We start from the raw sequence: 27297 nt of genomic DNA, 5'->3' as shown, positions 1-27297 counted from the left end.
TGCAACATAAGTTTCTGCAAAGACCCTCACAAAAGGGAGGCGTCCACAGCTCAGCTGGCTGCACCAGGTTTCCCAAAAAGACCCTTTGCTATCACTGCAGGAACAGCCGTGCCTGAGATAACTTTGCTTGGCTTTCCTTACGGAAATCCCAGTGCTGCCCAGCTCATTTTCTGGTGGCTCTTAGCGTCCCCTGTGCCCCAACCCCGCAGCACTCATCCCTGGCCACGGCTGCCGGCAGAGCCAGGGCAGGCTGGCAGGCAGATCCCGCAGCAAGCACGGCAAGGGGAGGGAGCCACTCAGCCCTCCCCACTGTGCCGTGCCGAGCCGTGCCGAGCCCTGCCGTGCCGTGCTGAGCCGTGCGCTGCCGCACCGTGCCCGGGCCGCTCGGTGCCTGCGACCACCGGAGCTGTCCATCCACCCGTGCCCGTTTTCCTACAGCCGCATCCATCCCCGCCATGCGAGAGCGATGAGAGCAGCTCCTTCAGACGCAGCCTGGCAATGGAGGATGATTTATTCCAGCTGAGACAGCTGCCGTAAGTAGCACCGGTAGGGGAGCAAAGATGCGCAGGATTTCTCATCGGGCTGCAGGGATGCTGTACATCCTGGCGATTTTTAAGGGAATTGTTTTTTAGGAAGTGTCTCAGGCCCTGGGAGGCAGGCCATTTTCCTTGTGCAGCTGCATGGGTTCAGCATCCTGGGGGCACGCAGGGATTCGGATGTTACATAAATCCACTGCGTTTTTATTCCTGCATGAACTTGATGGTGGTAGAAATAAGGAGGGGTGAAACAAAACCGCGGCGATGCAATAAAAAATGTTCTGAGAGGGAATACTACTGCTGCGTTTGCAAGGTGGATTGCATCTGTAAATAACGTTGTGCTAGGGAGGGCATCTTCCTCAGCTTCCTGCTCGGTGCCGTGAGCCGATTGCAGAGCACAACCTTTTTTTGCAAAGCTGTGTTTGCAGTGTTGTATGTTGCAGAGAAGCACACACTGCTGCACAGGGGGAATGCTGTTGTTTATGGCAAACTCCTTGCTGCTGGGATGTGGCTGTTAGGTCTGTGCAAAAAGGGGATAAAAGTGCCTTAACAGCAAGATTTTCTTTCCTTTTCGTGAAAGCAAGATGTTGTCTTTGCAAATAAATGCGTTTCTCCTAATGCTCCATTATCACGTGGTTCAAAACGTTTTTCCTACTTGTAAATCATTCACTCTGCAAGGCAGGGAATAAATGCTTAAAGTTGATTTTAAATGATAATGAGCCCATTAACATTTAAACGGAGCAAACTGTCCAGTAACATTTCTAATAAGTTGAGGAAATGGACGTGAGCTCCGGGTATTTTCAAGTGCTCAGCTCAGTCACAGTCACCTTAGAAGTAAAAATCACGAGAAGTGATTTAGGTCATTTTTCCCAATCTCTTTATTTAAAAAAGAAAAAAAAAAACCACAAAAAAAAAAAAAAAAAAAGAAGCACAGAAAAATGTTTTAAAGTACTTTTCAGTGCAGGTATAATTAGACTTATTCAATCCCGTTGGATCTTGCAACCAAATGCATCTCCCGGAGGTGAATTTTGCAAGCATGGTACTGTCAATAGCACTGTGTGTTGTTCCTCATTTGTGCCAATTTGCTTCATATGTCCTTAAGTGAAAATCATGTTCTTTAATTCTTCGTGGTGAAGAATGTGAGCTCTCTAGGTGGATTGCTATTGAAGAGTTTATGATTTTTGGATAATTGGTGTAGCTTTGTGTAGCACCTGGACCTCCAAAATGGTGAGTTCCAAAAGCCTCCTTCCACTACACAGCATGAAACAGAAGTCATTCATGGGCTCTGTGGTTTTTTCCATTAGAAGGGTTTGTCTTTTATAAAAAACGTGTCTTGTAGTGCACTAAAACATGGACTAGTTATCAGTATAGGTTATATGAATGATATTCAGTCAAACCCCGTGGAGCAGTGGCACTTCATAGCTCCTGAAATCCTTCAGTGGGTTTTGCTTCAGGCTTTGGGGCTACTGAAATTATGGCAATAGTCCTCTTTTGTTTTTATGACCAAAAAAGTTGCAAATCTAGAGGTTTGCTTTCTATGTGGTTAAATCAGTTGCTTGTGGAGCTTTTGGAAGTACAGCGTGAATGGCATTTTCCTCTTAATTGCTCTTTGTAATCAAAATAAATATCTCACAGGCATGCAGTGTCACTGTGTTCTAAGATGTTGTATGAGGATTATATCTTTTAACCCAAGTATTACAATAACTATTTACCCCATGCATATCTCAAATTGTCCTGCTTATGTGAACCAAAAAAACCAGCCCCAAAACATCTCACCAGCCTGCAAATCAACTGCCTGTGTGTGGCAGCCTCACAGAATGATGACTTTACCTCTCTCCCTCTCCAGACTGCTGCCAGAATATCAATAGTGACACGTGCAATTCCCCAGCTGGGATGTGGTCAGTGATATTATGTGCCTGGACTGCAAAACTAAAAAGTGTTTTGGATCCCTCCACTTTATGGTTCTACCCCAGAGAAATCCCGAGCAGGGCTGGATGGCTCGTTGTGGCCAGGGCTCTTTCAGTTGTAGACTAACCCCTGAGAGACTGAGATTTTAATTCTTCCATCATCTTATTTACTGATGGACCAAAAGCCATTTACAGGAGCTGTGTAGATGGCCTGGCATTCTGCCCTTATACTCATATGGATTGCACCATCAGCACTTTCAAGAGAAAATAAGATTGCCAAACACATAAAGTCTTTCAGATCACTTTTAGAAACGTCATACATGCCTCTCTGTTTGCCACAGCTGCAGCTGGCAAGGATGCTGTTAGTTTAGTTTTGGCAACCTCTAGACTAAAGGATTTAGCTGAAGTTCAAGGGACTTTCTGCTCATCTTTATCATAGAATTAAAGTGCACAAGTTCTGCAAGTCAAAGGGGTAGCAGCAAGAATAATCTACCTATTTCCAACAAAAAAAAATGCTTCACTGAAGTCCAAGAAATTGTTGTCTACCAAGGTGAAAAGTTTCACTGATGTTGCTGGTGGACCGAAGGAGGACTGAGGGATGTGTTACACGAGCTGTGTTAGGCCTGCCTCAAAATCTTTGCTTTGTCACATGGAAGTTAAATGATGGGAGGTGGACCTCCTCCACCTGTGAAGCCCTGCACAAAATCACTCAACCAAGGCAGGAATGTTGGATCAGTTTAGCAAAGTTCTCTTGTTATGTCTTGTTCTCTCCGTGGCCTTGCTGCAGAGATTAGCCCGTCACCTCTTCGACCAAATAGCTTTCCAAGACTAACCAAACCCAGCAACCTACAAGACATCCACTGAAAGCATGAATCCTCCTTTCTCTATTCCTAGGGTGGTCAAGTTTCGCCGCACTGGGGAAAGTTCAAGGTCAGAGGAGGATGCCATTTCAGGAGAACATGAAATTCAGATTGAGGGTGTTCGGACAGAGCTAGAGGCTATTGAGCTGGAGGATGGAGCTGCAGTGCCAAAAGAATTTGCCAACCCAACTGATGGTGAGTAGGTTTCTTGTTTCCCTTCAAGAAAAAAGATATGGCCTCTTCATTTCAGCCAGGATAAGTGCACTGGGTTTGAGGAAGTTAGGGATCCCCAGATCAAAAAAGAAATCAGTAGCACAGACAAATTTGGTTACACCTGAAAATGGTGATTTAGTTACCCCGTCCCCGAAGGATTTCTTTATGTGTTTGATTTCATGAGGTGTCCAGTTGTCAGCACCTATATCTTTTGGAAAGTTTGGCTAACTTTCCTTTAAAGCTGATCAGTACTCCTAAATGGTCACCAGGTTTACTGGAACTGGCTCACCTTCAAGGCTGAGCACAAAGTGCTGGAAGTGTTAAAACTTTGAGACTTAAACCATTCTAAGCAACTGGAAGATCAAGAAATATTTTGGCTGTATTTCTCAATTTCTGTTTAAGCAAAGGAATTTGAGATATCACAGCTTTTTCAGATGGCACAAAATAGTGAGGTCATGAAAATGTGTAGGAAACAAGAACCCCTAGCATTTTTAACAGAACTGTATTAAGATGTAGATGCCTTGGGCAAATTCCTCATTCAAATTACAGTTTGACTCTCAGTTCAATAAAGTATTCTTCTGCACTTTCCATCCCTTGTAGAGTATTGCTGTGTGCTGTTATATATACTTCTCACCAAAGGAAGTTGTAAGTCAGTGGCTGGTGGAGTCACTCCCAGGAATAGCAGGCTCAGTATGCACTGAAGTCATTGGTGCTACTGATTTATTTCTTTGTCAAGAAAATATTTTATGAATATTTATAATTGTCTTGGCTTTAAGGCAATTCCTGAAAAACATGGAGATTTTCTTGGGCAGGAATTGTATCAAAGCAAAGCAGCTCTCTGCTAGTTACTTTAAATCTAAGCAGATTACTCAGTTAATAATTATTGCACTGACAAAAAACAGTGCATCAAGAGATGCATCTCACTAGGAAAGGAGTACACTTCTGCACTGGAATTGTTTTCTTTCTAGATACTTTCATGGTGGAAGATGCGGTGGAAGCCATTGGATTTGGAAAGTTCCAGTGGAAGCTCTCTGTTATTACAGGATTAGCATGGGCAAGTAATTGTTATCAAGATGAATTGCATGACCACCCGTTACAGAACCTCAGTGGTTTCAAATCAGGTAGCCGTTCTCTGTAGACCAAAAATCTCTAAACAGATAATTGTGCAATGAAGGAACAGTTCTACCTGAAATTCTAGAGTGACAGCTGGAGTCAAACTCGTTGTGTGGAGGTAAAGAATACCTGATTGATTTCTCTGTTGCTGATTCTCCACTTAAAATACTTGTTTCACATGGAAAGGGTACAATCCTATTCCTACAGATCTTTATTTTTGTTTCTTTTTTACCTTTCTAGATGGCAGATGCTATGGAAATGATGATTTTAAGTATCCTAGCTCCTCAGCTTCATTGTGAGTGGCGATTACCAAGCTGGCAGGTTGCATTGCTCACATCGGTAGGAAAAATAACTGACAGCTCCTGTGTTCTGTGAGGTTTTTCCACTCACTGTTATTCAGACATTATGTTCTATATTCCACAGTTAAATCTGTCCGTGGCCTTTGCAAATTGCCTCTTTTAAAAGCCAGAGCTTGAAGAAGGGAAACTCAGTGAGAAATGGGGAGTTTTAGCTTCAAACTTTCACATTATTTCCAGGAACATATATGAACCGACTCAGATTAATTGCCATTACCTTAATTGGGCAAGATTTCATTCTTTCCTGGAGGCAAGTAGCCTCACAGAGATTCACAGAGAGTCTGCTGAAACTCACCCCAATTCCTGGGCAACAACAAACTCCCTTTCATGTCAATGACATGAAGCTGGGCTGGAGTGCATTTTGGATAATCTCACTGTATGAATAATTGCCTTTAATAGTCTCTACTGCAGAGGAACTAGACCCATAACACCTGGAAATTGTGGTCTGTTGTTAGTGCTGAAGTTTTCAAGTGTCATTTGAAATTGTATTTCTTTGCTGTCATATGGGAATTTTTACTTGTCTTGTTGTTAAGGGGAAGACTTTTTTCTGATGTTTCCTAGGTGGTGTTTGTGGGAATGATGTCCAGCTCCACCCTCTGGGGAAACATTTCAGATCAGTATGGGAGAAAAACAGTAAGTGCTCAGCTCCTTCTGGAATGTATGGAAGAATTGCAGCAGTGTGCTTATTTTAGTGAGTGATGTTCACAGAAGTCATAGCTCATATTCATGAAGAGTTAAGCAGAATTAAACAGAGCCAGAAGTAACTTCCCATGAAATAAAAAGGCAGAAGTTTGGGAGAGTAAATCAGGAAATAAGAAGTGAGAAAAAAAAGAGCCTGGTGGCGTTACAAATTGAAGTGTTTTGTTGTTGTTGTGAAAGCCTCTGTGAAATTCTGGGTGTGATACAACAAATCCTTGTACAAACTGAGGAGTTTTGTGCTCAGTTTGTGAATGGGTTCATAAATTCATTGCCTACTGTGACATGATGTAACTGTCCTGGTTCCACCTGTGCCACCTGTGACCAGCCTTTAGGAAACCTTTAGCTGTTGCACTTACAGAAGCAGCATTTGGACTTTCTGGCTCTGAAGCTCTAGTCTACATGTTGTTTATTTGTGTTACAGCAGAGATTTTATTTTTTCCTTGCTTGTTTGTTAAATACAGGGGCTAAAGATTAGTGTGTTATGGACTCTCTATTATGGGATCCTCAGTGGTTTTGCACCGATATATAGCTGGATCTTGGTGCTGAGGGGCCTGGTGGGCTTTGGGATTGGAGGAGTGCCTCAGTCGTAAGTAAATATTCACAAGTCTCTTTTCTATCTTCTTTGTGTTATTTTTTTTTAAATGCTTGTGTCAGATTGAAGACTTTCCTCAGTTGAGTTGTCCTGAGCCCACTTTTTCTCTTAGTATTTTGGAGCTAATATATTAAATTCTGATAAGGCTTTGAAGATATCTAATAGATCACTGTGGTGAGTCAGATTTACAATGACTTCTATGTGAAAAAGCTGGGTACCTAAATATAATATTTTATATGCCTTGAGTCCTATTAAGCTCCTCTCACTCCCTCAGGTGAAAAGGAGAGGCCCAAATAGCCCACCTAGCAGTGGATGAAGTGCAACAGACAACATTCTGTAGCTGTGCCCAAACACTGCAATAACAAATTGTGCTGGGAGTAGTCAATAAGGGATGACATGGAGTTTTTGCAAGATAGATGGTGACCTAAACACTAGCAGTTAGAGGTGGAGTGAAGCTTGACTACTGCTGCTTTGTAAAGCTCCAAAATGTTGTTTAATCATGGCCTGAACTTTCACATCTGATCCTGAGTTGGAGTTTCAAAATCAGTAGCCCAAACCCGGAGCAGTTCAGGTATCTTCATGGCTCAGACACATCTCTAATATGAAGGTAGTGTCAGGATATTTCTCTATTTCTGTATCATTCCATTCCGAAGAGAACGATCTCTACATTTTCCACTTTAATAGATGAATCTGTTCTTGGATTTAATTATAAATGGAAAGGGATGAGTATATCTAGTCTTTATCCACATAGTCTTTTATCTTTATTAATAATTGATATTTTGCCCTGTGGAGGTGCTATTTCAGAGTAATCAGACCCTAACTTTGATTGATGGCTTATAGATTTCTTCACAAGGCAAGTCAATATCCTGTCTTTTCTATTGCCATTCCCAGATAAAAGATGCAGCGCTGAGATGGAGCTTCACAGTTTTATTAATCTTCTTTTCTCTGCTCAGCTGCTCCCAGTCAGAAGCTGCACAAAAGCATAACATGCATGTAAAATTGGAAAGTCCTTATCCTGCTGTGTGTCGAGCAGCAGTGAGGCATTTTCTGCCATGCAGTTCCAACTGAGCACAACTGGAATGAGGCAGGAGAGCAACAAAGACAAAGCATCAGAGTTAATAATGCCTCGTACTGCAAACTCGTATTAATGATGTTCCCCAGAGCCCCAGTGGAGCAGTTACAGCTCAGCTAATACCACTTTACAGAGAGGTGGATAAAGCATAAGGGCTGCATGACTTAATGAGAGACAAAGAGGAGCTGGTCACAGTGCTCAGAGTGGATTCCATTGCTGCACAGTCTGTTTCTTGCTCCAACTGTAACAGCGATGCCTGACAAAAAGAATTAATATATATCTAGCATGAAAAATAGCAGTAATAAATTAACTAACTGTAGCAGATGTACCTTTACCTCTGCATGTGTTGGAGCTGCAACTATGGCCTCTTGAAATCTCCGGTGAGATAGTATGTAACCATGAGTATGATTGTCCATTCACAGTTTCAACATCCAGCCTTACAAAGATATTGTATTCTTTCAAAGATGAGAATGAGCCAGTGGAATGCAAAGGGAGTAGGAGCCAAGAGTCTTAGCAGACTGAAAAAGACAAGAGAGCCTTGGCTGGCTGCTGGCCCTGTGGTTCCATCCTCAGGAACTGCTCACACAGAAGCTGTACCATTGGTACCATCATGAAATGGCAACTCTGCAAAGTTATTTTGATTTTCCACTGTAAAAGAATGGAAATTATTTTAGATCAAAAGCACAATCAGATCATAGCAATATTTATGTCTTAGAAAACTGAAACCTGGCAGGGTAGGCCAGTGTGATGTTCTCTGAGCCAGGTGTAAATAAGAAATTATTTAGCAAGAGCTTGCACTGGCTGCTGATGGACCACATTGAAAATGCAGGGACCGTGCCTGTCCCAGTCCAAAGCAGTGTTATGAGAACATACACAGCAAGAACTGTTACATTTAGCTAACCATGATAAGCAACACGAGCAGAGCAAATTCTGCCCTCTCTTGCAGTGATGAACTAAAAGACTGTTTTGATGTAGCAAACCATGACTGAACCAGTGTGCACGGTATGGCTGGCTCTAAAGACTAGGGAGGGTTTTGTTGCTGCTGTGGGTTTTATTTTCATAGAAGATAGGCATCGTGTCTGACATCTCTCAGTGTGCTAACGTGATGTTTTTCTCAATGTTCACCCTTACAGGGTAACCTTATATGCTGAATTCCTTCCAATGAAAGCCAGAGCAAAATGCATTTTATTAATAGAGGTGAGTGGGGTAGCTATGCGTGCTGGTCCACAGGGGGACACATCCTGCTGTTGCTTACAACCATTCAGTCTTACTGATGAGCAGTGTCACACATGGCAGCAGTCAGTTCTTGATGGTCCAAGTTAGTGTGGAGCTCTCCAGCACAGAGCCCAGTGGTCCCAGGGCAGTGCCATGTAGCCAGCACTTCTGGAGGCAGCATGCAGAAAGCCCTCTGAGTGTGACCTAATGCTGCAGTGAAATTGATGTACAGCTCAGTAATGGATAATGAAGAGCTGACTGTACAGTAAGCACAGGGCTAAATTCAGCTCTCCAGGTTCAATCCAAATGTATCGAAGTCACACAGAGAGGAATTTTGCCTTATGAATACTTTAAGGCAATATCTGCAGCCCTTGAACTGGAGGGTGCCAGTGAAAGTCAGTTAAGCAGAGAGCAGTGCTGTTACTTGTCTGAAGCAGTCCATTTGGAAGGAGCATCCTCATGGAAAACCTCACTGCATTGAAACACCTTCTCAAGTACACAGTTTTCTAAGATAACTGCTGGCTAGCCCTAGTTTTGGCTGCTTAATCTTTTGTAAATAGAGTTCAGCAGATGAATCACTCCCTTCTGTGTCATTTTTGTTCTGCCACAGTTTGGCTACCTCAGAGCAGTACTGGGTTAGAAATACATTCTGAGCATTAAATAGCGAGCTGTCAGGGAAAAGAAGATTAGTCCTTTTACAGATTCACAATCCAAAAGAGAATAATCCTGCATGGCTAGGATATGCAACAGGGTGCCAGCTCCTTTATTTCCTAGGAAGGTATCAATTCCTTCTTTCACTTACAGGATAAACTCTGTGGCTTTGCTAGCTTGGTTTTGCAAAGGAAGACAAATGTGATAAATCTCACGGCATTAGGTGGGTACCATACCCAGACAAAGATGTTAATAGCCATCTTGCTTAAGAAGCAGAATGTAATGAGTCTGTTCCTTATAAGAAGCTACCTCTGGTTAAACATGGGTGTCAAAAGAAAGGTGAAGTTAGGTTTTCAGAGCTGAGCTTCTGCAACACGTACACAGATCCCCATAACATATCTAGATTTGTTTCCATGCAGTGGTGCACATTTGAAACGTCACTGGCATTTCCCTCTCCAGCTGTCCCTATAGAGCACAGTTTTGGATGTTTCAAAGGACCCTTAATAGCATTCTCATTTGTGACTGTTTCTTCTCCCTTTGGCAGGTCTTTTGGGCTATTGGAACAGTGTTTGAAGTCCTCCTGGCAGTGCTGGTGATGCCCACTCTTGGCTGGCGATGGCTTCTCATCCTTTCTGCCCTCCCACTTCTGCTCTTTGCTGTCCTATGTTTTGTAGGTATTCTCTTAAGCATGTGTTTAAAAATGCAGATTTTGGAATGCTTGGAGCATCTTGTTATCTGCCCGGGATGCTTTGCCTTCCCCACTGAGAAACAGTAATGTCAAGATCATGAAAAAATGCTCAGTGTTTCACGAGAATGGAAATGAGACTGCAGAAGGATTTGGGCTGGGGGTCTGACTTCATGGCAAAAAATGCTGCTGTGCAGTTTCTCAACACCTAGAAGAGGAACTTGACATTTGACACAAAGGAGGTTTTCTGATTTGTTCAAGACGGGTTCTGTGATCCTGTCTTGTGTTAGTAGTCTGCTGGGGTCGAGGAGATTTCCCACTGTAAGCTCACTAATAAAGTCTGCAGTTTGTTGTTGTGTTTTTGACATCGCTGTGCGTGTGATCTGCTTTGCTCCCTTAGTGGCTGCCAGAAAGTGCAAGGTATGATGTGTTATCTGGAAATCAAGAAAAAGCAATTGCCACTTTAAAGAGGATAGCAACAGAAAATGGAGCTCCAATGCCTTTAGGAAAGCTAATTATTTCCAGACAGGTATGTATGGGTAACTGACACATTAATCACTTGGGAAAACAGAGAAGCTGTACTGTAGTCATAGGGATTTATGTAACCAGTGTTAATTTTAATGTCTCAAAAACTAACAAAAAATGAGATAAGATCACATATGCCCAAACCACAGTGAGAAAGACCCAACTTCTAAAGAATAGCACACCTCCCAGATCTGAACTCATGGGACGAGGTGGAATCAGACCCTGTAGCTGCATCTCTTCAATTTAATCCTGATTTTGTGGAGCTGGGAATCTACAAGCCCCAGTTCAGTCCTATTGCATGGAGCAATCTAGGTTGTTACTTCTGAACTGTATGCTACTGCATGAATTGGATTTCTTTTCACTTTAGTGTTACATGGCCAACTTTTCAGCACTCCTGTCAACATATAAACTGGCTCTGCATTCACAGAACACACGGCAGACTTTTGTAGGAAAAGAAGTTGCAAGCAGGAGCAGCAGAGGCAACTGCTGTAGGTTTGAACAGCAGCAAAATCGTAGAGCTAAGCAAGAGCTTTTTAGCAATGGTTTTACTGCTTGGAGATACAGGTTTCATTTTCTACAGCTCTGATGGGTGAGGTCTGGAGCTCTTGTGCCTTTCACAAATACTTGGTTCAGTCAGGGTAATTATGATGAGCCGTGCAGGAACGCTCTGCAACTTTTGGAAGATTCTGTTTTCAGGGTGGGGTGGGAAAGCACTTTTCCGTAACCACAGGTTTATAGGCTGAGCCTGCCACTCTGTTTTAGAAACACTCTATTGAAAAGGGGTCTGCTTGCTGCAGGGCTGCTTGTTCCTTGGCACTTGCCCTGGGTCTCGATGGTCTGTGTGAATTTAGCAGTGCTGACTGCAGGCCACATGAACCATATGCTAGCTCTGCATTGGCAAAGTTCTGCTATTCCACTTTCCAGCTCCTCCTTACTCAGACAGATTCTCACCTTCCTCATGAAGCAATTCTGTGCCCTGTGCATGAACTGTTTTGATAATGTGCTCCTAGAGAATTCCACATGGCAGAGGAATTATTTACTTGGATTCCAGCTTCGCTGTGGCTCCTCCAAACCAAAGAGCCCTGAGTTCAAACGTGTCCTACTACATCATTCTGTATGTTGTTACTGCTTGCCACTGTACATCCTCCAGTCTGGGAGCTGTGAGTACCCTGATTTCTGTCTTACATTTGTTTTCGACAGGAAGACCGAGGAAAAATGAGGGACCTTTTTACACCCCCTTTTAGATGGACCACGTTGTTACTCTGGTTTATATGGTAAGAGAAAATAGAGATGGCTCAGGGCCAGCACATTTCTAATGGTTTTTGATTGAGGTAATTAACAGTATCACTAAAATACAGCAACTTCCTTCTCAAAAAAAAAAAAAAAAAAAAAAAAAAGCACAGACTGTATTGATTTGTAATTTATTAAACCACCCAGTCACTGGAATTCTTGGTCTGATTGCCCTTTCCTTTTCTAGCTGCTGTTAGGAAATAGCTTTGAGGTAGCACTTAGTGGAAGTCCTCTCACAGTGAGTTCAGTTGTGGTTCATGTTGTTTACCATAAGTGTCAGCTGAAATTTCCTCTCTTCTTTTCTCCCTCGCAGGTTTTCCAATGCTTTTTCTTACTATGGGTTAGTTTTATTAACTACAGAATTCTTCCAAGCAGGAGATGTCTGCAGCAGTGAGTACTAGTCCATCCCTTCCTTTTAAATAAAGGAATATGTTTTATTTGATGACTTTCAGCAATTGGTGTGCCAGCCTGAATTTTAAGGCATCTGCATTTTATTGAACACTATTGACAGGCAGTGCCTTGTTTCCCACACAATGCAGAGAGGTCCTGCAGTGTCTCTGAGCCCAAAATGGAAAACAGAAAGACAACCTTCAAAGGAGAGCTTTCAGAAAATGTATCTGTTCCTCTTGAGAAAAGAGTGATGACTTGACAGGCCTAATTGGTTCTGAGACAGAGATAACTGCTGCTCCTGTGGAGCTCCCAGGTTCTCAAGATGTGAAGACCTGAGGAGATAAAAGATAATGCTGGGAAATCAACACCCTTTCTGTTGCAGGATTTTGTGTTAAAAAAATAAATAAATAAAAAGCTTTGCCTGCATCAAGAAGAGGCTTAAAAAGTTTGATTCCCCAGGGGAGGCATGATTTTATTCAGAACATATGTGATTAGTCAAAACTGTCTGGTACTTTGAAAATTATAGGAAGGGATGGGTAGCACTGAGACACAGAACCAGAGCTTGCACAACAGTGCTGTCCTTAAAAGCACTTTTTTTTTTCCCCACAAAAACTTGGAATTATTTTGTCTTCTCAAAGTTCAGATGAAGGGTTAATATCCCAATTGATGTAGGGAGAAACCTGTGTTACAAATGTTAATTCTGCTCATTGTCATAAGCCCTGTGCTGGAAAATCACTAAGCCTGTGCAGCTGATATTCAGGTGCAAGTTTTCATTCTGGTTGCACCTGTAAGAAGTCCTGCCACAAATAAGACCACGAAGTGTTCAGTTCCAGCTGCATCTTCTGGTCTGAACACACTTGCTGTGCAGCAGCATTTCTTTGGTTCACATCCCCTCTTTTATTTTCAGCAGTAAGAATGGTTCCTTTAGCAGGAGCAAAGGAAGATGAGCAGAGAAGGGATTACTTAAAATATATTGTTTTGCTTTTTTTTTTTAATCCTACAGTTTCCAATAGAAGAAAAGAAGTTAAAGCAAAGTGCAGCCTGACCTGTGAGTATCTGACAGAGGAAGACTACACTGATCTGCTCTGGACAACTCTGTCAGAATTCCCAGGTAAGTGGCAATAAAAAGCACCAGTTTTATACTGCCAATAGCTCAGTGTAGTTGGAATGGACTCTCCTGTCTGGCCTAATGCCACTGTATTTCCAGAAGCAGTGGGGCTCCTTGCTTGAACTGTTTAATACACACAGTACACACAGCAGTTGTAGCTCTCTTCACTGTCTGTGTCATCACCACAGATAAAATCACTAGTAATTGCTTTGTGAACCTATAATGGCCTGTCTTACTATGGATCCGTTCCAAGAAACGTATTAGGCATTCAGAGGAAGAGTAATGATTAAATAAAAGGGGCAGAATCACTTGAACTGTTATCCATAAATGACTATCCAGAACTATTTTAAAAGGATCCTGGACACAGTGAATCAATGAAGGTCTTGCTCCATAACACTCTGTCCAGCACAGCCATGATTTTCTATCAGTTTAAAATGAATTTCAATGAACTGTCTTACACAGGATATTCCAGATAGTGTTTAATAGCTACTATTTCTTCAGATGTAAAAGATGATCTCTCAGTACTAATCTGTTTGAAATAACACAGTGAGGCAGTGGTGGGGATATTTTCACTGCTCTATGTTGTAGTTCCAGGGACAAACATTCATAGAGAAGCCATTTAATAGGTGAAAAGATATGAGTCTGTAGCAAATGTGCATGGTCCCCACCTAAAAAGAGTGCTGTTCTATATAAAAGTCATTCTGGGAAGGACATAAGTGGACAGAAGACAGTATGTAGTCCTGGACTGATGTCATAGCTGAACAGACTGGCTTGGTCCTGAGACATACTAAGACAGGATGGAAGAGATACTAATTGGGATGCCTCTGAGGGTGACACTGGCAACACTGGTGCTTGCATAATCCCCTCACTCTGCTTTTAAAGGGATCTGGAAAAAAATGCAGAGGGGAGAATACTTAAGAAGGTGAGACTTACAGAGCTTGATTTCTTTTATCAAAGAGCAGGTGAGAAGTGCTTTGATGGCAGCATGTAAAAAAACTTAATGGAAAGAAAATATTAGGTTCCAAGCAGTGGAGAGATGAGTAGGGGACAATGACTGGAAGCTGAACAGGAGACATTCCAGTTAGACATATAAGACAGGCATTTTCAGCACTCAGGTTGGTAACCACTGCAGTAATCCGTATTCAGCAGATGTCAGAGTTGGTTGCTCATCTGTGTGTCCCCTTGAGTGAGTGTGCAGGCACATGCACTGCTGTGAATACGGAGCAAAACTCACAAACTGAGACACAGAGTGGGATTTTTTGCACGTGGTAACAGTAATTAAACCAGACTACCCCACTCCTCTGCTTGATTCCTCTGCCAGCAAAGTACTTTGGGAACAGATCATCGAATCTAAATAACACAGCCTATGTTCAAAGGCAGCTGATGCAGCCTCCAGCTGTGCTTAGTTCCCAACAGTGTACTTGTCTCCTTCTGCAGGTGTGTTAGTAACACTGTGGATTATTGATCGGATAGGCCGCAAGAAAACCATGGCCTTGTCCTTTTTTATCTTCTCATTTTGCAGCCTGCTGCTGTTTCTCTGTGTTGGAAGGTAAGTAAAACAGAGTAGTGAAGCCATGTTCTCTCTTAACTGTGGCAGGAGACAATGTTTGTTTCTCAGGGATGAAGAACAAGGAAATGCAAAGTAGCCAGTGGAGAGCTCTCTGAATTTAAACCAATTCAGGCATGGCACAGAAACTGTGTAATAAGAAACCTTACAAATATCAGTTGGTATGTAGGTTTGTGTATTTTAAACAGACAAGCTGCAGTCTGATTTCCTTCCTGTGTGTACCACTTTTTTTGTTAGCACCATTCTTAACATGGGATATGTTTTTCTTATCTAGATAAGCTTAGGCACTGGCTGTTTATTTCAGCAGGCCACAGCTGTCAGTTAGAATGAATGCCCCCAGAAAACTGATGCAATTCAGGAACACAGATTGTTTGGCACTGTTATTGTATTAAGGGTCCAGAAAAAATAAGAAGGGTTCATTACAAAAAAAAACCAAGAGAAATAGTTGTAACAAAGTTAGCATTTTTTTATTGCACATGCCTCCAAGTTAAACAAACAGATTGTACAGAACAATCCCAAACACTGCTCTCCTTTTTATTCTCACAGAAATGTTCTTACTGTGCTGCTCTTCATTGCAAGAGCTTTTATTTCAGGAGGATTTCAGGCTGCTTATGTTTACACTCCGGAGGTAAGGAGGTTGGTTTTGTAATGAGACTATTTAAGGGGAGTGAGAACATGGTGGGAAAGTCATTTTTATGACCTCATCACAGTGGACCTAACCTCAGACACGAGTTCATGATCTCATTGCTGTCTAACAGAATTTGCTGCAGTGCCACTTATTGATTTCCATTGATTAAGGAGGTTGGATTGGAGCTGCTCACTCGAGTTCATGGGCTGCTGCTTTCTTCACAGGTTTACCCAACAGCCACACGTGCTTTGGGCCTAGGAACGTGCAGTGGAATGGCCAGAGTGGGAGCCCTCATAACACCCTTCATTGCACAGGTGAAATCCTTTCTCCCAGTACTGACAGCCTGGGAGAGTTCAGGCTCATCTGTGGACGTACCTCTTATTCTAGAGGCCTTAGGATGGGAGATGAGTAACCACAGAGCAGGCTGCTGGGTGGACATGAGGGCTCCTTGGAAAACACCCACCTGGAGATGGGGGCTGTGAGGGCCTAACAGGTTTCTGTGGGTAGCCCAGTGCCACTTTTCTTTTGAGACCTCAAGCCCTAGGGGCTATGAAGCTGAAGCACACGTGGAATGCTGGGCAGGGAGGCTGGGAGAGCCAGGCTCTGCAGGGACAGGACTGAGAAGCCTGTGTCAGGAATGGTTGCACTGCAGGAGGCTAAGTAGAAAATGTGTGAATGTGTAGCTTTTGAGGAATAAAAAAGTATGCAGCTCTAAAACACCCCCTGCTATATTAGTGTTTGCATTTCTTTCTTGTGATAAGGCTCAGTGGTACTACTTTGTATTTTCTGCAGGTGATGTTGGAATCTTCAGTCTATTTAACACTGGCAGTTTACAGTGGATGTTGCCTGCTGGCTGCTGTAGCTTCCTTCTTTTTGCCCATTGAAACAAAGGGTCGTGGCTTACAGGAGTCCAGCCACAGAGAATGGGGACAGGAGATGGTTGGGAAAGGATCTCACTCCCCAGGAGTCACCAGATCTAACTCTGGGTCACAGGAATGATGAGATGTGAAATCCTGCTGAAGGGATGGATGAAACGAGCAAGACATGTTCCACAAAAGGCCAACTCAGAAACATAGAAAGCAGACCATACTGTCACTGCCAATGTCACGTGTCAAACTGCAGGAACTTTTGGGTTGAACCTACGTAAATTGTGTCACTGCTGCTCTTTGCTCACACACATAAAAACTTTACGTCCATACTGAAAGGGATTTGATCCAGATGTTGTTTGAAATTTAGCAGGAGGGGTTTTCCTTAAGCCTGTTGTGCTTGCATGGTCAGCTATTCAGCTTAAAATGTCCCGTGTCAAGCAAATAGCTAACTGAACGCCACTCGGTATAAGCTGTAATTAAAATCATGTACTCTTGATGCCTAAAAACAGAAGATTAATATTTATTGTGTACATGGCATAGCACACGGTGGATTCCATACACTACAAGATAGGTTTTATGAATTAGATGCCTGCCTTGCACTTTTTATCCGTCGACAACAACAATGCAGTAACAGCAAACCGACCGATGCTTTCTAGTTCCCTCGCTCGTGGGTTCTGCTCCTTGAGATTTCACAGGCACTGTGAGTGAGATTGCTTGGAATCCATTTCCTGAATGTTTCTCCCACTCGAGGCAGGTAGTTTGAGTCAGTGAGGAGTGGTATTTGCTTCAGAGATGGAATCTCCTGTGAGAAATGTACGTACTCTGAAAATCTTGATGGTTTGGAGCGGAATTTGACTTTTCTACCATTGCCAGGAACATTGAGCACTCTGTTGCTTGGTGAAGACTGCTTCAGCTGTGCTGGTGTCTCTTTGTGTGTGGAGATGCACGCTGTGGTTTTCTGCATGGGTCCAGCTCTGTTTCTGCTCAGTTTGCCTAAGTGTGTTCCTGCAGTGGTGCAGCCAGAGGCTCTGGTGAAGAAGCTTCAGTCTGAACAGCTTCGTGGAACAGTTTGGGTGCAGCCTCTGCCAAGTGTCTCCCAGCAGAAGTTGGTCTCCCGACAGCTGGACTGCACTCAGAAGCTGCAGATTGCACATCGACTGCAACGCGAGCTGATGGCAAAGGGATGTGGCTGGGATCATGGCAGAAACAAAGCTCCTGGGAAGGGCCAAACCACAGCCTTCCTGAGAAGAGGAACTTTGCTCCTTCAGACGTAGCCAGCCTGTGGAGGCTGGTGATCCTGCTCTTGTTGGAGGACGTAACAGAGTTCAGGTGAGGATAAGTTTGTCTTGTTTGTCAGAAATCTGTCTCTGCAGGGAGCCAGAATTCAGAGTCTGTGAATATGCAGCAAGGAAATGCAAACAGAAACTGAGACCTGTCTTATCCACGGCTCAGTTTGTTTTCTGAATTCCACACTATGGGACACACGACCAAACAGAATGAGATGGACTGGATGCTCACCACCAGGCTGCAGGAAAGCAATACGTTTTCCTAGTACGTGTGGTCTGTTGTCTCACAGAAACATAGGTAAGTGGGCAACACATCTTGCACAGCAGAGTATTTTAAGTATTCTGGGGCCCACGCCTCTTTTCTGTGGGGTGATAACAGGTCACTGAGTCTGTTTCTGGGTGCAATACAAGTGAACACCGTTGGGGTTCACCTTTCACTTAGGGATCTGCAGCACTGTAGTGCAGTGTAATGCTCCAAGACGTGTTGGGCTGTTTTATTGCACTGAAGGAAGATCAGAAAGAAAGTGGAGAAACTCAGACTGATTAAAAAAGGCCAAAGAGTTTGTTGATATTCCGAGTTTATCTTCTGCTGAGAAAAGTTCGACAGGGCACCAGAAAGCAGTGAGCAGACACTTTCTGATGGTGGCTCCAGTGAGGGACTCTGGGAGCAGTCAGTGTAAGCAGTGCTTTCCTTTTTGTGGGTATACAGAAATGCAGCTCAGCTCACAGGGGGATCCTGCTGTAGGTATGGTGGATGATGTAGGAACACGCTGTGTGTTCCAGTGGCTGTTGCTTCGTGTGGGTCTGGTTATCTCTGATCTTTGTCTCTGCTGTGTCTGTATCCTGTGAGCTCGGTCTCCAGCAAGCTCAAGTTCCAGTCAGCCCTCAGAAAACAGCCATGGCTCTCACGGAGCTGACAGTCAGTGCAAACCATTTGTTTTCAGCACCTTTTATCAGTTGGATAATTTTCCCCAGTGTACTGTACAGCTCAGTGCTGCCTCAGAGATGCACTGACTCGTTTCCCTCGGACGGGTGAGGGATGGATGAGGAAGGAAGCACCTCCTGGATGCTCACAGTTCCTTCTGCACCCCACAGCTGGAGTGCCCATAGGAGAAACCAGCTGGGTGTGAGCCCACCTCATTGGTCAGGGCAGATATCAAGTGCATGAAATCCGTGGACAGATGAAAGCCAGCTCACAGCCTGGCTGCTACCTTGGTTTGGTGCCGAAAGCCTTTTCATTACAGTTCTGCTTTTCCAGTGTTCATGTCCACGTGGCACTTTGTTATTTTTTGAGCCACTATTCAATGGCATTGCAATGGCCTTCAAAATGTGTGTTCAGAGGGTTTGGGAAAGTACAGATATCTGGTAAACTTCAAACAAAATATCACCCAGGTAAAGACTTACAGGTAACACAGAGCCTTCAGATGCTGCTGAGTAGGTCACTTTTAACCTGTGACATCTACAGTATTAAAACAAACAAATAAATAAAAAATGAAGGCATTTTTTGCTTTCTACTCTACGAATTCTGCCACTGAGAATGCATCTCCTGACACATTATGAAGAACAGAAGGACACTGTCACAGAGCCCACTGTAAAAGCAGAGGAACAGCGGCCCACAGATAACCCCACACCACACCTTGGCACTGCTGCTGGACGCAGGAAGCTCCCAGAGATGGCTTTGCCCACTGCTGGGTGATCCTCACTGACGAGGGAACCAACAGAGCTGGTGCACTGGAAGCAGTGAGGAGACGTGGGGTTCAGAGTCCGATGTGCAAAGCTGTTGTGGGAGAAATTCTCCACGTGTGCTGTGATGAAATGAGCTCGTGTTGGTGCTTGCTGAAAGAACACTGAATGTTTTCCTGTGTTTGAATGTACAGTTTCTAAGCTGGGTACGTTTTAACGTTTCAAAACCTTTGTGTATGTGGAGCTCGTTGTAAAATACTCCCTCTGTTCCTCTGTTCCCGACGTTGGATCGTTTGATTCCGCACTAGATATTTTATGTTCAACAAATAAATAGGGTTTTCTTTTCAGTAAAAGGTGAGTAAACCCCCGTGGGGTTCGTTGGATGGTCAGACATTGGTCACACAGCTCCGTGAGCTCTCAGCAGCCTGGGGGCTATTGGCAGCCCCGTGCAGACACCCACACCGCTTCACACTGCGCTGTTTCAGCTTGGCTTGTCTACTCTGAAAGTGAAATGACAGCTCTTCCTTCTGCAGGAGGAAACGTCCAGGAAAAACACAGCATTAAACACTGAGAGAAGGGATCATCTGCTGGAACGTCTCCATCAGGGCAGTGTGTGAAGCCCTATCTGTGCTGCTCTGAAGAAGAAAGCATCGCACACAAGGCAGCTGGCTTTGATCTTTATTGTGCACACACAGCGAACCCTTTGGCAGACAGACTGGACAGGACGGGGGTTCCTATTCCCACGTGGTGGCACTGCAGGTGTCACAGCAGAGGATGCAAAAGGTGGAGAGGAAGGAAAGGGGACAGAGCCACACCTCTGAGAAACTCTGTCCCTTACGGTGCCCTTTGAGCAAGGGCAGACACTGAGCTCATGTGCTCATTTGGTACAGCACTTTGGATCTGAGGCTGATGCTTCTTGACCTCACAGCACCTTTCTGTTTGTGAAATCTTTAGAGCAGGAAAGGCACATGGCACGGAGCAAAAGGCCAAAGCTCACCTCCAGAACAGTGCCTGGGGCCCCTGGAAGTGACACCGACCACCTCCTGCTCCTCCCTCCTGGGGGCTGTCCCTGCCTCCAATCCTCACAGCCCCGGGGCTGCCTCCAGCCACAGCTCACAGCCGAGGAAAAGGAGAAACCAAAGTGCCCGTGGGAGTTTTAGGGACGACAACAGCTATTTGGCATATGCACTGTGCTATATATAGGATCTGGCAAGCACACAGAGCTGGAACATGTTGCTTTTCTTACTAAAAACATCACTTGGAAAGCCCATTTTAGGTAACCACTGCTGTCTGCTGCCAGATACACTAACCAGGTGCTGAAGACCTGTGCTTTGTCCTGGCACGAGAGTAAGAAAAGCAATTGTAAGTGGAGCATGTGCTTGTGGGGCTGTTGTCACTTCCCTGGGAGCTTCTTCCTACTAAGGAGCTTTTGTCTCCTGTGGGGAGCTCACAAATCCAATTACACGCCGGGTGTCTGAGCAGCCAGTGGAGACCTTGCATGGCACCAGCTCGCTTTCAGATCCTGTCCCAGTGTGCAGATGAACTGCAGGACTGCCAAGGCTTCAACTGAACTCCACCTGCCCTTTGCAGACTGATCCCTGGGCCAGAAGTGCACTTTGTCACAGATAATTAGTCCATGTTTTAAAGCACTTCCTTTGGGTAGGTTGCACGAGGCCACAGAGGAGGAAATTCAGCCGTCTGGCAAATGGCAGCAGCAGAACTGACAGCAACACGAAAACGAGACAGGAGGAAGCAGCAGTGAAGCTGGCAGGAGTGTCAACAGCCCACGTGCACTGCTGTTACTTGCATCTTTTTGCTGTGGTTTCTAAGCTACTGCTATCACAATAATCCCAGCTGAGCAGGCAACTCACAGGTGGGACTGGGACTGCCTCTCCTGCAGGATGCTCCCGAGCAGCTGGGCTGCAGCCATGGCACAGCCCCAGTGGATGGTGATCCCAAAGCCACCGTGGCCGTAGTTGTGTATGACCTGCTGGGGAGAGAGGGAGTCAGAACGTGGCAGCACTCACCACCCTGCTCCTCAGAGCACACAGGGTTTGCTCCTGACAAGGAAAACTGCTTTGCTTTGTCTGGAGCCCGACTTGCTGCTGAGCTCGATGGCTGCACCGCTCCTCGTGTCAAGGCAGTGCAGATATGATGTGCTGATAAAGGCACACGGTGATCTATAGAGCGAGTCAAACACAGCCTTGCTTTAAACCATGTTCTGGGCTTTGCTTAAATACACTGAGCCCTTTTCCAAGTCCTTCCAGCTAAAAATTGAATCTATTTTCATTACACTTAATTACATTTTGCAGTCACCATCCCCTTTGGAGCTTTAATCTTTTCTAAAAAGCTGCACAGAGGCACACACTCAAACCACAGTTCCCTCTGCAGGGCTGCAGCTGAGCTTCAGGCTGAAGTGCTGAGGAGTGATGCGCTCCTGCGTGGACAGTGCTGTGCTGAGGCTCCACGGGCTGCAGCTGCTGCCATTCCCAACTCCTTTCTCTTTTAAGAGATAGAGGCAGGGCCAGCAGGGCTTGCTGCCTCAGAATTTTAATCTGTCCATGAAGGACAAAGCTCCAGCTGCAAGTTCTCCTCCAGCAAGAACACTCTCCCCATAAAATCCATCACCATGTTTCTGACACTTATCTCTGATCCGGGCTGAAACAGAATCAAGGATTTACCACTAGGAGAGGGGAGATGCAGCCAAGTCTGTAGCCACCAGCACCCAATTAGCACCAGAGTTAATGAGCACAGTACCTCTGTCCTTGAGCGGCCGTGGCCGATGCTCTCGCGCTCCAGGCGGACGCTGGGCCGCGCTGGTCTCAGCCCGCTCCACTCCTGCACAATCTCTGCTTTCTGAAATCAGAAGCCCATCAGCCCAGCATTGCTCGACAGAAGCCAAAATCCTCCCACCAACCACACCAGAAAGCAATGAGGGGGTGCACAGAAACCTTCCCGGCTCTCGGGGTTTGCTGAAGGCGGTCACCACGCGCTGCTGACCTGGGGCTCACCCACCTGCAGCGTGGGCAGCAGCTTGCAGCACCTCTCCCAGATGGATTTGTGGTCCTGGGTACTGTTCTCTTCATTCCAGTTGCCTTGCTGGTATATGCCTCCCAAAACTGTGAGTTCACTCCTGCACCAAGAGCAAAGGAATGGTCCCCAGGGTCCCTGCCATGCCCCCCAGCCTGCAGCACGCTCCTGCCCGAGGCACCTCGTGAGCCAAGCAGGAGAGTGGTGCCTGAGTGTCTGCTCATGAAACACTATCAGCACCCAAAAGGCCTTGGCAAAGCAAAGGGCTGTTTTCATCTCCTATCAAACAGGGTGAGGGAATGGAATGCTCCTGGCAGGGATTCCCACCATGCCCTGCCCTCAGAGCCAGCCTGTGCCCAGCTATGGCACAGCCAGCAAAAATAAACACACAGAGAGAGGAATTGCTGTGGAGTCGGGACTGTGATAAGAGATCGCTTGGAGCACTTCACTTGGGAGCTGTGAGCATTCAAAGTTCCTATTTACATTGTGGCTTCTTGCCTAATCCTGAGATATCAGCACAACAGGAAGTGCCTGAAATGCAGCATAAAGCTTAAAGCTTAAAAAACCCCTCCACTGCCAAGGCACGGTGGATGGCTGCTCCCAGGGGGACACAGGCAAGATGCACAGCAGACATGGATTTATTTACCCTGCTGCTTAGCTCCCTGGGTACATGCATCTGCTGCCATCTCAGCATCAATATGAAAGCTCCGAGAGGGAAGAAGGTGCTGGAGGAGTGCTGGAAGCTGGGCTCTGCTCCCCAGAAAGAGACAGGGGCAGGGAATGCAGAGCTTGTGTGCAGATGCCAGCAGGAATCAGACTGGGGTTGGTGCTGAGTGCACAGCAGTGCTAACACCTCGCTGCTACCTACCCCGGTATGACGTAGGGTGAACTGTAGATCCCTGACTCCATGTCATGAGTGATAATGAAGTGCTTCACCCATGGGGCCAGAACCTGGGGGAAGAAGGCAGGAGGGTGACAGCAGGTGACAGCCAGGACACAGGATGCACACAGGGCAGGCTGCAGCCTCACCTTGATGACCTGCCCGCGGGCAGGCTGCAGAGCTGGGTCTGGCTGCAGCTCCCCAGCACGGATCCCAGTGCAGTTTATGATAACATCAATTCCCTGGGAAAACATCTACGGAAAGACAGAGGTGGAGCAGTGAGCAGCATGCAGACAGCGATGTCACCCTGGGGAGCACGAGATTCCTGCATCAACACAAAGCCAAGCATTTGGTCCAGCACTCTGGGAATGAATAAAACAGAAGGGCCAGACCCAGGGCATAGCTTCCTCAGCACGGCTCCCATGTGTACAGGCAAGGAAAGTGTTTGCAGCTTACAGCAAAGGCATGCTGCTGATGCCTGACTGCATCCCGGCACCCCACCAGCCCTAAGTTCTGTTGGAGCAGGGTGCTTCAGGGAGGGATGGCCCCACAGCACCTTCTGCAGCAGAAATTCCAGCCTCATGCTCCCACATCCCCAGCTCACCTCCTCGAAGGACTCCACCTTCCTGTGGAAGAACTTCACGCCTCTCTGTGCTAGCCTAGAAGAGCAAGTTCTTCTGTTACCAGAAATAAAAGCCAATGTACCATTCAAATTAATGCCTGTAATTGATGCACAGAGTAGGTACAGCTTGTTGCTCCTTGTAGTAGACATCCACGGTCTTCTCAGCAGTTTTTAAATACTCTCCAGCCACAATTAGCTCATTTCCCAGATGGCCCAGAGCCCTGCTGAGCCCTCCAGGTCAACCAGGGAAGAGCAGCAGCAGGGCTCAGTGCTCACCTATTGGTGAGCCAAGGCAAATAGCTCCTGCACTCCAGCATCAGCGCCGTGTTGAACCAGCCGTAGCTGAAAGACACGAGGACAGAAAGTGGTGAGGACCACAACAGCTGCCCAAGGGTGGTTGCACCCTGCCCCATGCAAGGGTGCAGCCAGGGCTTTATTTTTGCCCATTTACTGCATAGCTGATCTTCCCCAAGTTCAGTGGTATATGAGAGAGGGAGCTAGAATGGTTTCTGTGCATCCTTACTGCTTTTTTTCTCTGAGGTGATTCCTACTTCTCTTAAGGGAAGTGACTGTGAGGGAACCTAGAAACTCTTGGAAAAAGTACCTGTAGCCAGGGAAGAGTTCAAGCTCTTTCAGTGTCAAATTCCTGAAGCCAAGGACAATGTTCTTCCAAGATGGATCCTGCAAAGGGGAAGAGGTCCAATGTCACTCAAATGGCTGTAATCGAGTGTGATCCTGCAGGGACAGGAGTGACAGAGACATCCCTGCTCCCCAGCTCCAGCCCAGAAACTCAAACCTGCCCACTGCCCAGAGCTGGAGCCCTTCCTGCCCTCCTATGCCCTGCTCTTTACCGGTACAGGCTGCTTAAACAGGTTGTATCCAGAAATCAGGAACAGTCCCATTTCCTTCGCTTCTGGCGAGCTGAGGTACCCCAGGAGGTGCTCAAAGGTCTCCTTGTTCCACAGCCTGCGTGGAAAAAACAGCAGCACCAGCTGCCAGCCCCTCAGCTGGTGAGCAACTGCAGTGAGCAGGGATGGATGCTTCAGAGAACCACATAATCACAGACCTGTAGGGGTTGGAAGGGACCCCTGGAAATCATCCAGAGGTCAGCTGTCCTCTCTATAGATATTGTTCAGTCCCCTCTCAGCCTTCTCTTCTCCAGGCTGAACAGCCCCAGGGGTCTCAGCTTTTTCCCATCAGGAGATACTCCAGGCCCTAACCATCTTTGCAGCCCCCACTGGACTCTCTCCAGTGGCTCCCCAGCTTGACATAGATAGGGAACTCAGTGGTCCCAGTGCTCCAGATGTGGCCTCCCCAGGGCAGAGCAGAAGGAAGACCCTCCCTCACCCTGCTGCTCAGTGTGGCACACCCCAGGGTACCACTGTCCTTCATGGCTAAAAGCACACACCGCAGGCTCAAGTTCAACCAAGACACCCACGTCATTCTCCACAGAGCTCATTCCAGCAGGTCAGCCCCCAACCCGCCCACTTATCACACTATGGCTCGTGTGGGAAGGGACCACGGAGGACCTGCCACTCACGTCTCCTGCAGGTTGCCGTGGTCACTCACGTAGGGCTGCCACAGGCCCGCAGCCCCATCGCTGGTGGTGTGCGGCGTGAAGCGGTCGGCGTAGACCTCCAGCTGCAGCCCCGCGTGGAAACGCTCGTGGATGCACAGGGCAGTGGACAGCCCGATGACTCCGGCCCCGATGACAGCGACACGCATGGCTCGGGGCTCTGCGTGCTGAGACAAAGGCCTGGAAGAAGGGATCATCTGGCCAGAAGCATGCCAGACCTGGTCTGGGACAGGACTATAAATTCTGCACCAGTCTTTTTGGTGAAGCATGGCACCCCTGCGGCACTGCTCAGCTTGCAGCAGGACTGACATCAACTTGGGCTGTAGGGTGAGCCACGGGGACGATGGGCAGCAGGACAGAGCCATGCTGCTTCTCATCTGCTGCCACTCACAGGTCACGGCCAGCAGAAATCAGGGCTGCCTCTGCCAAATGCAGCCCTTAGGACAAGCTGAGGAGGCGTTCATCTGCCCAGCGAGCCTTCAGCTGGACAATTAATAACAGAAACACAACCTTCCACCAACCTACCTGCAAGAGTGCTCCAGGCAGCCTCTGTGGGTTTCGGAGGCTTCAGCAGAGTCTCTGGTGCAGCACAGCTTGTTTGCAGCCCTACAGTCCAAGGTCTGAGCACCCAGGGCTTGCAGTCACACTCTGTGCTGGGCAGTGGGGTCAAAGTCTTTGCTTTGGACATAGGAGGTGGAGTCCCTGGTGCCCTATGGTCCATCCTCTGGAAGCCCATAGGGTCACTGAGGTCCATGTCAAAGTCCTCAGCAGCAGGGATTCAGTCTCAGAGGAGGCAGGGGAAAGGTGGGGGCAGGCAGGCACTCTGCTGAGACAAAGGTAAAAAAAAAAAGTTATTTGAAGGCCTAAATTATTAAAGGCTTTACATATAATCAGCAAAGCCTCTTAAACTAATTACCCTATTACTTGCTCGCCTATTGCTTTTGGCACCACTGACCCCTCACACATTCTTCAGCACAGTTATAATGCAGTTTCTTGATGTTGTACCTGGAAATGGAGGCTCTACAGATGCCCTTTCATCCCTATGGCACCTCCTTGGGGTGGCTAGGTCATGTGGATGCAGCAGCCAACTGTTTTTTTCATAGAATCAAGGAACCGTGGGATGGTTGGAGTTGGAAGGGGCCTTAAAACCCATCTAGGTCTACTCTACCATGAGACACTTTGCATAGAACCACAGAATCATTAAGGTTCAGAAGAGACCACTAAGACCACCAAAGTCTAACCCCAACCCCCTCCCCCACCATGCCCACTAACCACATCCCTCAGTGAGATATCTCCACATTCCTGCAACACCTCTGGGGATGGTGACCCCACTGGGCAGCTGTGCCAATGCATCACTGCTCCTTCTGAGAAGGAATTGTTCCTAATACCCAACCCAACCCTCCCCAGGCTCAATGTGAGGCCATCACTTTATCTCCTATAGTCATCAGCTGGGAGCAGTGATCCCCCCCCCCTCAATAAAATCTCCCTTCAGGGAGCTGCAGGGAGCAGTGATCCCCCCCACACTGAACAACACCAGGCCCACCTTGGGCACGCCCATAGATGGGGGCACCCACAGCTCCTCGGGGTGACATCCACACCCCCACACTGAAGGCTTTCCTCCTTCCACTGAAGGTTTTCTTTCTCCCACTGAACACACCCCTCCTCCTAACTCCGCTCCCCCTGCCCTACCGCTACAACCCCCACAAAGAAAGGCACCGCAGCTCCTTCCCTCCCCAGGGCCGCACCCCCACGCTCTCAGCCCGCCCCTATCGCACAGCTCCTCCACCTCCTCAATAAAGGCTCCCAACCCCCCCCACCCCAAGGCCTCCCCTCAGCGCGGGGCCCACTAGGCCCCACAGGCCCAGGCCCGCGCCCCCCTCGGCCCCTCCGTCCCGCGGCCTCCCCCCGCTCGGCCCCGCCCCGCCCCGCCGTGCCCTCTCCCCT

General features: G+C 46.6%; 2 protein-coding genes across 5 annotated transcripts; one reads left to right on the top strand and one right to left on the bottom strand.

Moving 5' to 3' along the window:
- Positions 1-368: 368 nt before the first annotated feature.
- SVOP (SV2 related protein) lies at positions 369-18111 on the top strand. 3 transcript variants are annotated; one of them, XM_065739273.1, is made up of 16 exons: positions 369-533; positions 3338-3498; positions 4485-4570; positions 4870-4968; positions 5547-5618; positions 6146-6270; positions 8482-8545; positions 9759-9884; positions 10300-10428; positions 11625-11698; positions 12028-12104; positions 13108-13215; positions 14650-14761; positions 15326-15407; positions 15632-15721; positions 16200-18111. In XM_065739273.1, exons 1-16 carry the CDS (start codon positions 499-501, stop codon positions 16404-16406), a joined length of 1647 nt encoding a protein of 548 aa, XP_065595345.1. In that variant the 5' UTR covers positions 369-498; the 3' UTR covers positions 16407-18111. The 3 variants fall into 3 exon arrangements, with proteins under 3 accessions (XP_065595345.1, XP_065595346.1, XP_065595347.1); XM_065739274.1 differs by lacking the exon at positions 369-533 and adding an exon at positions 2107-2278 and having other exon boundaries at positions 3271-3498; XM_065739275.1 differs by lacking the exons at positions 369-533; positions 4485-4570 and having other exon boundaries at positions 3375-3498.
- Positions 18112-20007: 1896 nt separating this feature from the next.
- DAO (D-amino acid oxidase) lies at positions 20008-25534 on the bottom strand. Of its 2 annotated transcripts, none has more exons than XM_065739276.1 (10): positions 25318-25534; positions 24629-24743; positions 24382-24458; positions 24054-24119; positions 23760-23814; positions 23305-23409; positions 23144-23226; positions 22261-22378; positions 21927-22101; positions 20008-21232 (listed from the first exon to the last, which is right to left on the bottom strand). In XM_065739276.1, the coding sequence occupies exons 1-10, from the start codon at positions 25500-25502 to the stop codon at positions 21045-21047; spliced, it is 1167 nt and encodes a 388-aa protein (XP_065595348.1). In that variant the 5' UTR covers positions 25503-25534; the 3' UTR covers positions 20008-21044. The 2 variants fall into 2 exon arrangements, with proteins under 2 accessions (XP_065595348.1, XP_065595349.1); XM_065739277.1 differs by having other exon boundaries at positions 22003-22101.
- Between the last annotated feature and the right edge of the window lie 1763 nt (positions 25535-27297).

This window comes from Cyrtonyx montezumae, unplaced genomic scaffold, assembly GCF_038088225.1.
Source record: "Cyrtonyx montezumae isolate F1298 unplaced genomic scaffold, pur_monq_1.0 scaffold_23, whole genome shotgun sequence".
Taxonomy (NCBI): domain Eukaryota; kingdom Metazoa; phylum Chordata; class Aves; order Galliformes; family Odontophoridae; genus Cyrtonyx; species Cyrtonyx montezumae.
This window is presented reverse-complemented; position numbering and strand designations above follow the sequence as displayed.